At 41.7% G+C, this 14251-nt stretch overlaps 1 protein-coding gene across 1 annotated transcript in view; it reads left to right on the top strand.

Annotated features, from left to right (window-relative positions):
* Positions 1-14251, top strand: part of LOC311497434 (myelin basic protein-like) — a 49566-nt gene that overhangs the window by 6882 nt on the left and 28433 nt on the right. Inside the window, exon 2 of the mRNA XM_084557746.1 lies at positions 10879-10937. Coding sequence (XP_084413872.1) covers positions 10893-10937 — 45 coding nt within the window. The 5' untranslated portion in view covers positions 10879-10892. The remainder of the gene's footprint in view (positions 1-10878; positions 10938-14251) is intronic.

The raw sequence follows: 14251 nt of genomic DNA, 5'->3' as shown, positions 1-14251 counted from the left end.
TCCGCGAGCGAGTTGTCGTCAAATGCCCCAATATTTTGTCACTATTGGTCTAAAACCTTTTTCATTTATTCAGTTATACTTCATCCATCACTTTAATAACATTTATTTATGTATTTTCTTAATATTCATGATAAGTTAAATTTCAAGAGATGGTGGTCCAACGGTGGACCACAAGTGGTATGCCACCAGCGGTCTGCTATCTGCCAATCTGATTTTGCTATCTGGGTTGGTTGACGTTGACGGTTCCTCCATCTTGGGTTTTGATTTGAACCTTTTTCTTGTCAAGAAACTACACAGGCAAATGGATGATAATGACATCTAGTGAACAAACAAATGGGCTGCTTGTCAAATGAAAACACTGGCTAGGCTATCATAAAAAAGTTGCATTGTTTGCATGATAAAATGTAATCAGGTAATCCCCAACAATGTAACTGTAATCTAATTACGCATTTTTGTATTGTAGTCTGGGCTGATTACAGTTACTTGATTTTTGTAATCTGATTACGTAATCTAGATTACATGTAATCAGTTACTACCCAACCCTGACCACCATATAAATAGCACTGCTTTAGGCGAAGCAGAGTGTCTTTGTTTCTATTAATATAGTTTCTGAACATTAGGCTCCCTCCCTTGGATAATTTAACTGACTCTACAGTGTCGGAGCTACTGATTAAAATGTGATAGTTTAGAAAAATGTTACAGTTTGATAAATAAGAGAGTAAAGGCCGCCCTGAGCACTAAATAGATTTCTTTTGGGAATGCATAAACAACAACAAAACCACACACCATACTTTGGACTAGATTTAAAATTTCTTCAGAATACTTAAGTCTGTCTGGATGTTGCTGCTTGAGATTCTTTGGGATTCCGTTGACTGATGATGTTTATAGTTTTATAGTGCATTCCTATGCTTCTCAGAAGGTGTCCTTACAAATGTGTGATTCATATAACATATAAAGTGTCTAATTTGTTAGGAGATGGACATGCAGCTTGCAAGTGAAAAATGTAACCTTTGCCAGGTTGTGGCTAGGGTACTTAAATCTGCCGTAAGGCGGCATGACGCATGTTAGTAGATGTCCTTTTTACAACAGAGCCAACACCTTACTTCTCTTACTACCAACTTGAGAACCAAGCAGGAACCTCCAAAGTGGAAAAAGAAACCAATATGGAAGTGCAGTTTTCTGAATTACCACTTAAGGCTGGATCCAAAAGAGAGCCACTCCATAGACCTATGTTAAAATGCCGGACTGCAGCAGACATAAGCACGTTTACAGGAGTTGATCTCCATTTATTCTTTACAACGGTTGTCTTCCTGTGAATTGGTGACTTGAACGTTGAAAATATCTACATAAAATCTTCTTTGAGATTCTCTCACACCCAGCCAATAGTTGAGCTTCCGGTGGAAGCTCGCTGAAAAGTGCAACCACAAAAATGCCTAGAGGTGCAACATCTGACTCTCGTATGATTTTTTAATGAAAAAAGAAGAGGCCACGTGAAACTGGCCGAAATTTGAACTACATAATAACCGCAGTAAATCAGTGGGTTGATGCCCGGGTGGGATGTATTTATACACTGATCAGGCATAACATTAGCCAGACAGCTGTCTAATATTGTCTTGTGGCTCCCTTGGGCTTTCTGGGGGTGTCCTGTGAACAGACAGAATGTTATTTTTGGGGAACTTTTGGTCCTGTGGGTAGAGGGGAGGGGCCTCTGTGGGTCCGGCAGTGCATCCCACAGATACTATATCAGTTTGGGATCTAGTGAATTTGGAGGACAGGTCAACACCTTGTGTTGTTCATGTTTTTTTAGTTGTTCCTAAGCCGTTTTGTGCCCGTGCAAGGCTGCATCCTGCTGGGGATGGCTGTTGCCTTCAAGGAGTGTCATTGCTATGGGATGGGGGTGCCTGGTCTGGTCTAGGTGGGTGCTACATGTCTACATGTAACATCCACACGAATGCCAGGTCCAAAAGTTTCCCAGCAGAACATTGAATATCACAAGATGGTCAATGTTATTTACTTCTCCTGTCAGTGGTAATAGGGTTATGCCTGATCGATGTATATACTAATATGATGCAACATTAACTGTCCATTTGTTTTTTTTCTGCTTTGTTTTCAGCACTTTAATGACCTCTGTCTTTGATAAGACACTGATCCGCTGTTGTGAAGCCCTCATTAATCCCCAGCTCCCTTAACTACAACAACAAAATCTCACCACCATGAATGGCATATTCCTAAAATATTATTGTTTGGTTTTCTTCCTCTGTGTGCCTTTGTGGGAAAATTGAATGAGCATGCTGTACAGGAATTAGTAGGAAAAGAATGCGCCACATTGTTTACTTGGCTCCACACATCCATCATTTCTGACTCTGCGTCCTATAAAAGTCTGTTTCTGGCTGGTCGACCCTTTCTTTGAAGAAGTCTCATTCAGACAAAACAATCTCAGTGCTGTGAAATCCTTGTGCACATAGTTGTCTGTGGCTTTGTACGTAATTGTTTCCCCCAAATAGAAGTGCAAGCTTACTCTCTGCCGGTTGATAAAGCAAGCCTCGCTGTTATTGTTTTCATACGTGGTTGTTTCTAAGAGTTTTATTGCCGCGATTGTTGTTGGGTAATCCATTCTCCCTTTTGTCAGCATTCTAAAAAGCTCATCGCCTCCTGACAGGGAGATTTATGTCGCAGTGAAGTAATATCCTTTTCATCTTCTCAGGCTTACAGTCAGTGAAAGAAATAGCTGTACTCCCTCTGTTCTCAAAAAAAAAAAAGAGGATTGTCTTTTTATCAGTTGATAAAACGTTACCTAAACCAAATTGGCAGGAAGCAACCCTGTAAAGATTGTCATTACAGGTACAATTCCTCTATCAGTTCTGCAGTCGGGCCTACCAGCAACTCTCCAATCACATACCTTTCTTTTTCAACAAAATGTACAAAAAAGCTATTCTCTCTTGATGAGCCATCATTCAAGTGCGAAAGTTTATACTGTAATGGTCATGGAGGATAAAAATAAGGATGAAGTAGTTCAGTGCCTGCTGCAAACACAGGATTTATGGCAAAAGTTTTTTGTATATATCTGTTTTTATGTATATTTACCCGATCAGACATAACATTATGACCGGAGAAGTAAATAACATTGACCATCCTATGACAGCCCAGTGTTCTGCTGGAAAACTTTTGGACCTGGCATTCATGTGGATGTTACTTAGACATGTACCACTGACCTAGACCAGGCCAGGCACCCCGACCAAGCTCCCAAACTGATCAAGTACCTGTGGGATGATCCACAGAGGCTCCCCTCAACCCATAGGACCCAAAGGCCCCCACTAACAACATTCTGTTGCCAGACACCACAGGACACCCTCAGAAGGCCCATGTCCATTCTCTGATGAGTCACGACTGTTTTGGAGGCACAAGGGAGACCTACCCAAAGATTAGAAAGGTGGTCATAATGTTGTGTCTGATTGCTGTATATATAGTGTCAACATAAAGGCTTTTTTTTAAAAAAAAACTAATGAGTCCCGGTCCTTGTCCGCATCTAAGCCATGTAAAAAGCATTAGCAGGGGTTGACGATTCCAAACAGCCTCAGGTAATGGACAGCTCAGACAGATGTAATTGCTCATATGTGCTGCAGTGTCCGCTTTGAGTGGTAATGGACTCTTCCAGGTGCTGGCTTGTATGCAGGCACTCCGCCATAAGAGCTTTTTCCATCTTAATGATTTATTTAAATGACAAACAGAAATGTCTAAAGAGATCCACTCAGGCACACCTGGCAGGTAACAGCTGCCCATATGGGTTAAACTAGTAGAAATTGGCTCTTTCCCTATCTCCTTTTGAATTATAGCAGTGTGTAGCATAGCGTGTGTATGGAAAATGAGAGCCAAGCAAAGAAGTGCAGAGTGTAATTTTTTCTTCTAAAACGTACTTCTGCCGATTGTAATTGCAGCCTTTATTACGCCACCCATCCTCCACCACTACGCCTCTCTCTCGCTCACACTCTGTTATGCAATGGTCTTTTCTTGCGAGTCTTTGCAGGATCTCAGCTCCGATTGTGTAATGTGCGGAAGGGAAACGGGCAGTAAGGCCTCACACGAAACCAAGTAGAAACCCGGCGACGTCTCACTGCATCCAGCAAACATCTGAGTCCTTAGTGGATAGTTTAATGCTATGTGCACAGCCTCTGGCAGTATAATTGTTTGCTTTTGTTTTGTCAGCAGGGGTATTATAGCTTATTTTTACTACAAGCGGGACTGACTCAATCCATTCATTTTAATTCAATGAAATATTACTTTAAAGAAAGGTATTTATGTCTATATTTCTCTGCAGAGTCACGCAGTTTTAAGATCTAGACCAGGGGTGTCAAACTCATTTTAGTTCAGGGGCCACATACAGCTCAATGTGATCTAAGGCGGGCCAGACCAGAAGTATTATCGTACAGTTTGGTGCAACAAGTGTTTCCCGGTAGGTTAACTTTAACATCACTTAATAGGCTAATCAAACAGATTGACACCTGTCCATACCATTAACAACACAAAAAAAAAAATGTGTTCAGGAACCATGTTTAACATAGGACATTCCATATACTTAATGAACCTTCCCAAATACTACTAGTTCTCAGTGTAATTTCAGCATTTTACACTTTGCAAATCCATTCCACGGGCCAGATTAGATCCTCTGGCGAGCCGGTTTTGGCCCGCGGGCCGTATGTTTGACACCCCTGATGTTGACAAACATGTTTTAATGCTGTAATGATGTAGTCAGCTGTTTTTATAACTACAATATGAGAAGCTTTCCTATAATAGCATACAGCTCTACGCTCAGCGGAAGTTGACAAGCGCCTCGAGATTTTAATGGAAATACATTAGACTCTGCCATGCATGAAACCTATTGATTTCTGAGTGACTAGCCATAAAATTGTAATGGCTGGAATGAGCATGTAGGTCAAGTGGGTAATTAGCTGTTTGCAGACATGTGTGATTATGCAGAGGTGCACTAGAAACATCCAACAACACGCAGCGCCTCTTCTTTATCCACATAATGTGTCAGAAAGGACTGTCAGAAATGTTTTTAAGCTATAACAAGCTATTTAGAGCTGCAATTATCAATGTATTTTGGATTACCAGGCGATGTGTAACATGACAGGGATGGCTCCAGCGATGAACTGACAACGAATTGTCATCGGACTCTGCAGTTTCCACATTAAAAATCAAATCTCATGAAAAGGGTTAATTAATTAATCAAATATTGATGTTTTTAAGTTTTTCCACATAACTTAAAAAAACAAGACCATCGTTATTGATCCAAAACAATCAATTCGAAAATTGCAGAGATGGAGAAGCAGCCGGAAATACTAAAGTGGAAACGCGCTACTACAGAGCAGACCAATCCCAGCTCTTGGTATGTTCCCAGCTGATGAAAACACTAGGTCAGAGGTGCCCACAATTTTTTGGTTTACAGGCTACTTTTACGCTGACCAAGTCAAAGTGATCTATATATATATATATATATATATATATATATATATATATATGTATATATGTATACCCCCTACCGTAAGTCATATTAATTGTTGCTACAGTGTTAAAAGCTATATTCATCTTTGTTAATCTTGATTTGACTGATGTATTGGGCACTCCCGCACTAGGTCATTTGGTGCAGATGAACGCATACTGTATAGTCATGTCAATTTTACCAGCCTATGAAACTTTTCACTTCCTTTAATGAATTTCTAACTAAATGAACTAAATCCTGTTCAGTATTTGTCTAGATGCTTGTTTATAGTCCCATGTGTCCACAGCATTAGAATGCATTGATGCCTAATTCACAGGATGTTAGCAGGTTCTGTTGAAGCCGCTAGTTTGGCATTAGCGCAGACATCCGGGTGATTAGTTGGACCAGAAAGCCGCTGGGCAACTACTCGGATTTCACTGTGTTAATTGCTGACATCAATGCTTTCCGTTTGCTCTCACCACAACAGACGCAACAGGGAAGCAGCACAAAAAATGATTTTTTTCCGAGTGTCAAAGAGCAGGGAGACTGTGTTAGCTGCTAGCTAGTGAGAATTTAGCTCCTACAGCAGCCGAAATCACGACCAAGAAGCTGGTGAAGGCCGAACCAGCTCCAAAAGGAGAGTTATTGCTAATCTTACATTTGCACATAGCTGTGAGTATGGCTCCAAATGAATGCTAATGGTGCTCTTCCACATGTGTAAATAAACAAGTGTTAGCTAACATTCACACCTTTACAGGGCGATAATGTGTGTTTACAGCTTTTTTTCCTGCTACTTACAAGTAGCCAAAATAGCAATTAACATTGCTTTTTAAAGTGAGCTGAATGATACTCACGGCTTTTAAATTTCCCTCATCAACAAACTTATTTTCACACACCGCTGCTCCCGTCCTTAGAGATGCATCAGCACATCCTTTCACAAGGATTTTCAAAAGAGAAACTCACCCTATTTCAAGGATTTTTAATGTTTTCCGTTCCCAGGAGGGGTTCTAATTGTTAAATGCACTCTTTTAGCAGTTTCTTTGTTGCAAACCGTGCTCCTCTGGGTCCAGGGGTGTTTACCTTCGGCCATGCTGCTGTGACTTCAAATCTTGAACTTTGCGAGCCGACTGCATTTTAATTACACCTGATCCTCCCGAGGAGCGGAAGCACACTGTCTAACTGGGCTGCCCGTGGTAAACAGCACTCCTCTGTATCCCATTTTCAGAGGACAAAGCATGTATTAACACCTCTCAGTGGGTAGTCTTTGTTCATCGTGGGCACACGGGAGGCTCACATTTAATTAACCTGAAATGACCCCTGTGTTTAATCAAGCATATGTGTGTGGTTACATGAATGGGCTGTAATCATCGCATATATTTCCCCTGATTGTTTAAACATGTCAATAATATATTGTTTGGACTGATTGCCCTGTCAGCAGGGGATGTGAGAGTTTTAGTGCATTGCATTGCACCCCCCCCCCCCCCCCCCCCCAAAAAAAAAAAAACGAATAGTCCAAGTGTCAAAGATGATGAAAGTCTTCTCCGGTGGCTGCAGATCTCCTAAAAGCCAAACTTCAAAGTAAAGGTCCTTAAGAGGAAAAACATTTTTTTTCCTCTTGAGTGGTGGATGCTAGATTTAGATTGATGCGGTGTTTAGCCCTTTAGGTTTCTTTTTGTTTTGCACCTTTTCTCACACTTTGAGTTTGCCTCACTTCAGTCTTCATCTTCGGTAGTTTTGCTTTTATTGGAGTTCAGTGATTCTTGGTTGGTTTTATGTTGAGTGTGAGCTTTAAGCTTCACAAACTTTTCTTACCTCCTCCAGACGGAGAGCACTGAGCCTTCCTTACTCATCTTCCCTTTAGGTGAGTTTGCCTTTCAGGACATGTTGGTGCTCTTCAGGGACACGGGAGTACACCCGCTGGCTGTAGTCACTCAGTTTGCTTTCTGCTCTCTGTTGCTATTTTGTATACTCTTATCTGAAGCTTAGAAGTTCCGGCACAGGAAGCACAGAATCAGTCTCATCTTTTAGTGCTGCCGGATTATCTAGGCTATCGTAATTAATGTTTATTATCATGTGATTCAGTCAAAGCTGGTAATTATGCCACATTTTGATGAATAAAGGTACCCTACCGTTGCTTTCTTATTTCCTGTCATCCAGGACACCTTTAATGAGATGGTAAAGCAGCAGATAATGGTCACGATGAAAGTCATTTGCAGTACCCTGTAGCAGAAATAATAAGTCGGTGTTAAACAAAAATAAACTCACCAACTCTGGAGAGCTGTATCGGATTCTAGGGTGATACTAATGAAGTAGCTTCTAATCAACGTGAGGCTGTTGCTGCAGCAGTGGTAGCGCTGCAGGGCAAAACAGACCACAAGCACAAAATATTCAAATGAATGGATGAAGGAACAGAACACTACAACAAACGCAGGGAGAGGTGGAGGCTAAGACGGTGTTTGGCTGGCCTCAGACAAACTTTGCTGTGTTTGCCCATTTAGTTTGATGTGCAGTACAAAGTGGTTCAAACAGAAACAGTCGTAGCTTAAATGAAGAACTGACTCTTTGGAATTGGGATTGTTATTGTAAAGCAAATTTAACTTTGAAGTAATGGTTTAACTTTACTTGATTTAAGAGAACATTTAGGGCAGCATTGTGACACTTTAAATTGAACCGGCTTAAAATATTAACAACATCAGTTCAGAATTTTCCCCTGTTATGTTAGAAAGTAAAACCGGGGTTGTATGCTTGCGTCCATATGGAGGTTAAAAGTAATACAGTGAAATACAGGTGCTGTACAATGACTTTCTCAGTTACTCTGAATTTAAGTTTTACACTGCTTGAGGTTTTTTGCCTTTTTTAGTTAATGGGAGATAGAAACAGCTTTTATGATTAAGTTGACGTTTAACACGTAATGGCCACCTTCTCATGACACTACACCTCTGAAGGTGGTGAGTGCTTAAGGTGGCCAAGTTTCTACTCTTCAAACCAGTTGTTGGACACCTAATTCAACGAACTGAAAAGAAGATCACCTTAAATTTTCATAAGAATTATTATTTTCAGGTGTGAAAGCATGCTTACGGTGGTACACTTTGAAAGCTGAAGCTACAAGTACAAGTTCGAACACGACCAAGATGCATTGGCCCTGTTCGAACCTTGCATCGCCGCCCATCTGGGGAAGTTCCTTAATAGTGACTGGTGTCTTTTCATTCACAGCTGCAAACAGTGCAGTGGTTAGATTATTATTAGATCATGCATCTCAAATGAAGCTGATGTTTATTTGCATACAAACTGCAAAACTGGGACTCTTAACACTGGCAGATGACGCATGTGGAGACACATTTTAATGCCAGGTGTGACCACAGATACTTAAAGCTTTGTTTACTCAGACCACATTTGGAGGTGATCTGGGCCACTTGTGACAACACTCTTATGCCCTGGCTGTCAACTGATGCACTGCCCACTCAAATAACATGCTCTTGCATAACAAAAGTTTTGCATCTTTCATTCAGCTGCTGTTATTTTGAATCATCACCAGAAAAGTCCATTTATTGACAGGGAGTTTCTTTTAACTAAGAAAATTAAGGTCACTAAATAAAATGATAAATAACTTAACACGTGTGCTTTCAGTGAACGACAGAGACTACACAGCTCATTACGGTCCACAGTTTGCATAATTTCCCCGGGGAGCACACACACACGACAGACATCGATGTTCGTGGTTCTGAAACGGCAGTAGTGATCCATTAGAGACACCAGCTGTTACACCAATATTCTGGTGCGCCCCAAATGATGCAGGCGTTTATTTGCATACAGAGCACGGAACGGCGCTTGCATCTCAAGTGGTGGCTCGAGATGCACGGGGATACGCATTTTTATCGGGTCATTTGTGACCTGATCGCTCATGTTAACACCAGATTTGAGCGGGACCAGAGATACTTTGTTGCCTCTTAGTTCTGGACGGTTTATGTTCACACTGGCTTTTTACCAACTACAAAGAGGAGTAAACATGAAGACAGACAAATTGCACAGTTGGTCTTCTAATTGTATATTCATGCTCTGTGTTGGCACAAAGAGATGCCACATGAAGACATTACTGAATATTATTAGACTGCACGTTGGCCACATGTTCCAAATAATGAGAGGTGGATACATGATAAAAAAAAAAAGAGGCGTCATGTACAGCAATGCAAACACAACAGACTGAGTTGGGGGATCTTTGATTAATAAGGGGAAAGTCTTAAAAGTAGGGGTGGCTCGATTAAAAAAAAAAATCGAATTAATTAGATTAATCTCGATTAATCGCAACAATATTTGCCCCAAAAACAGAGATGAATATTGTAAACTCAGGCTCTTTTAATGTCTGGAAAAATACATTTAATTTGGGCTGCCGACTCGTCTTGTCTGTACTCATACCGGGACTGCTAACGTTAACAGCTCCAGCGGTTTCTGTGCTCACTGCAACATGCTTTGCATTTACATGGCACCGTAGGGTTGAAGTGCTTTGGTGGTATGCAAACTTTTTTATTTGCACAATTTGCACAACACACTACTTTAATCAAGGCTTCCATCAGGTAGTTATTATTTTTTTTCTTTTAAATAAAATTTGCCTTCCAACAATCTTTCATCCGATTCCTCAATTTTGGTAGCCGTTAGCCGAGCTCTGACGTGTGCATCAGTGCAATCGGTGTACGAGGAAATCGTGCACTGACAAAAGTTCCGCGTTGTTTGGAATGCAAACTACGATTAAATGCGTACCTTTTTTTTTAACGCATTCATTTTTTTGTAATTAATTAATCTGAATCTTAAAGTCTAACCCCTACTTAAAAGGTATATGGCTTACACACGTCCACTATAATATTGCTTCCCTAACAGGCCACCAAGAGCAAAATTTAGCTTTTTGAAAATCTCCTAAAAATAACATAACCACTATCAAAAGTAATGTGGCCTGTGTTTTTGATCTTCTGCGTTGAGATCTTCTGTCTTGAGCAGCCTCGGCCCATTTGCAGAGTATTTCACCAACCCAAACAAACAGCGCTATCCCAAAGAAACAAGAAGTGACAAAAACTGGAACCAAAAGAGAAACCCTGATGACTTTAAGATGTTCATGTCAGCCAATCCACCTATTACAGACTTGTTCTTAGTTGCGGTTTTCTCATCAAAGTCAGAAATTGCCCTGTTATGGCATTTTTTGGAAATGCTGGAGGTGTCGCATGCCAGTGTCATTCATCCTAAAGTTCAGAAAGACCAGGGAGTACCCCGGTGTTTTTATAGCTGAGTGGAATTGCTGACTCAGGAAGTAGGCCCTCTCGCTTGGATAAGGAGCAGTATGTGATCATCAGGCAAAGATGCTGTTTATACTCTTCTCCTGGCCTAAACTCATTATCTGTGTTTTCTTACAGCCACTGTCAGCAGCATGGGACAGCATCTAGGAAAGAAGGAGTCACCCACAGACAGCAAGGTAAGAGTCCTTCGCTGTAAAGTCTGCAGTGTGCATGCCTGTGGAAGTATTCTGGTAATTGTGACCTGAGAATGAAACATGTGTCGGAGAATTTTCTTCTAACGTTATCAGTGTGAGCGGTTGCTTTTATCAGCGGGACTTTGGACCCTGTTGTAGCCGAGCCGTGAGGCTCCTGAACTCAAGCTGATTTATTACCCCTCCCTGAGCTTTCAGTCACACTTAACAATATGCATGACTTCAGATCTCCTTTGTTTAACTAAAGTCTTCACAGGCAGTGTGTATAAGGTCTTTGCAGAGAATGGATTTTTATGTTTACAAGTAATTTGATTTATTCACAGTTTAGTGGTAACAGCTGCTGACTTTCTTTCCTTTAGCGCTTGGATCACACGATAATGCACCGACTCTTGTGGGGAGAAGGGTATAACAGTAATGGGAAGTTTAATTTCACTATATACCCATTATTTTAACTTAAATGTCACTCTAAGAACAGTGTCATTTCAGCTACCTATATACTTAAATTGAGGTATTTTATTTTGCACAGCTGTAGCAGTAAATAAAGGCTCTTAATGTGAAAATCCCAAAACAACGGCACACTCTGGAGCTGCAGCTTTTTAAAGCACTGCGGCATAGACTCAATTGCAAAAAAACTTTAAGAGATAATACTCGGCACACTGCCTTTTAAACAGTCCTCACCGCCAGCATCCCGCTCTTAATTGAGCCGAGTTGCCGTGGCAACATCTCAAGTGCGACAAGTCTCCATGGTTCTCGCCCTGTAATAACCCCTTGAAAACCACAAGCCCCGCCGCTCGGCGAAACGGCGCTCCACGAGAGAATCCATTTGAACCGGGGAGAGTAAACAGATGATGGTGTGCATCGGGGCCGACACTAAACCCTCTCCAGGTACACATCTCATTTAACCATTAGCGTTGGCCCCCGTGATCAGCGGGACTCAGTCCAGCTAGCGGTTTGTCACACTTGACATCCATTCAGACAATGTACTTTTTCGCTGTTTCGCTTTCTGAATAGCAGAGAAATTCTTTGTTTGCATCTTTTTTATTGCTGTTGAATCAGGTCGTTATATGTACAATAATTAACAGAGAGGCAGCGTGCTGGCTGATGGTGTGTGGTGGTGTCTTGCCGCTTAATGTAGCAGGTCAGAACTGTTGGAACAGAAGCGATTACTGCATTTGAAAGCATCGGGGCAGATCTGTGTATTGACAGTCTACAGCTGAGGAAAGTAAACCCCTGACACCAATATAGTCTAAACAGAAAGCATGATCAGATATGATAGGATCTAGTGGGAAATTAACTGCAGCACTGAAACAAACAAAGTTGTTAATGCGCTTCAAATAAGGCTTTTTTTTTTAATTGGTTGGGATGAAAGGAAATGTCTGCTTCAGATAGTGCTGTAATTAAATAGAACAGAACAAAAAAAAATGCGAGAGATTTAAATTATTTTTTTTGCTCATCTTTCTCCTGTGTGAGTACAGAAATTACAGGTCACACGCTGCTCCTTGTACACCAAGCGTGGAGGAGGATCAGCCTGAAACTGGGACAGCAGTAATGTAATTTAATGGCATCATGTAATTAACCCCAGCCTTGTTTAAGTTTTTTTTAATGTCGCGTCTTTTTTGAAATTACAGCGGCTGTAATGAGATTGGGCCGTTACGTCTGAGGCCGCGATCTCATCTGAAGAGGTAGCGGGCTCGTTGGCGAGAAAAGAAACATAACAGAAACGTCGGCGGGGGATAAATGTTGGTATTTGAGGCTGGGTAAGCCTGCGGTCTGCCTTACGGCTCGCTACCTAGCTGGCGCCTGTAGTGGGCGATCAGAGTGATCATTTGGGGAAGAGGGCAGCTCAAACCAGCGGGGAGGCTGATGGCTCATCCCACACATGATTTGTTTCCTTTGCCTGCAAAACACATTCGAGAGAGAGAGAGAGAGAGAGAGAGAGAGGAGCAGGAGCGAGAGATGCGGATCAATTTGTGAAGTGTGCAGCGGGTTGGAGAGGTGTTGGGGCGGCAGGTCACCCTAAAGCAACGCTGTTTATGTTCGGCATGTCCTTTCCATTCTCCGGCTCGATTGACGCACCGTGTAGGTTAATTTAAAGATCTGGGAGGAGAGCAGGTTGTCATAGAGACGAAGAGGAACAAGGCGTGACAGAGTAAGGGCTGATTGTGTTTAGATGGTGTTGCCGGAGACGTGATCCCGCTACCAGTGCCTCATCGTTTCAGGAAAGGGAGAATCTGTACCCGTACCTGCGTTGTCACACCTCGGCAGCAGCTCTGACAAAACGCTTTCAGACGGAAAAAAACAAAACAAAAAAACACCACAGATATTTTATAGCTGTAAATCCCACATGAAATCAGAGTTGGGATAGGAAAAAAGTTGCTCTGTTTGTGCCAGTATAGAAACAGACATATAGAGCAGATGGATTTAGATGGATTTAAATTCAGAACAACAGCGTTGTAATGTAAGCAATTGTAGGGGAGCGGAATAAGAAGATAGACAGGAAACATTAGCTCTGCTCCCCCGCAATATTGGATGCAATTTGTGTGCTGTGTCGTCAACAGTGAATCAAAGACAGAAGCTCAGACTATTGTGTGCTCAGATCTTGCCGGATTTAGTCACCAGTTCGCGCAAAGCTTCTCCAGTGAACAAACGGAAGGTAGGCAGTTGTTCAGCCGCCCTTTACAGTTGACTCATTTAGCGCAACCTGTCAACCTTAACACACAGCCACTGTTTAAACACTTTAAACGCCCGTTTGCATTGCACCACGCGTTTCTGGACGCACTGTGTTGTTTGTGCACATTACCGGCCGACCAGAGGCTCCACCTCACGCTGAGATGGTTTTCTTGCTCAGCTACAGAGGATTGATTTTTCACTTATCTCAGACCTCAGCAGTGAAGATCGGGATGTGGTGTTAAGGCCCGGACATAGTGCGCACTTTTCTCCCTCAGATCTTCGGTTTTCTACTGATGATGAACAAACAGAGGGAAAAAAACCTTCAAACTTTGCGTTTGAAGTAAAGGGTACACAGTTACTGCCATTTTTGTCGACTTGACTTGGAAAAAAATTGGAATATAACATTATGGAAATCACTTATAGCTGAAATACTAGTATAATGCATTGAAACAGGAAATGATTAAGGTAGTAGAATTAGGAAAGTGCATTGAGTAAGCTGCAGAGTGTAGTCATGAATAATTGATTGTGCAAATGTGCACTCACTTGCCAGTTCATTAGGTACTCCAGTGAAAATGAATTCATTCTAATACAACAGTCCTGGTCCAAATCCCCCTTCGCGACTGTTAAAA

Source organism: Chelon labrosus (assembly GCF_963514085.1).
Source record: "Chelon labrosus genome assembly, chromosome: 12".
NCBI lineage: Eukaryota > Metazoa > Chordata > Actinopteri > Mugiliformes > Mugilidae > Chelon > Chelon labrosus.
Note: the sequence above shows the minus strand (reverse complement) of the source record. Positions and strands in the feature narration are given on the sequence as shown.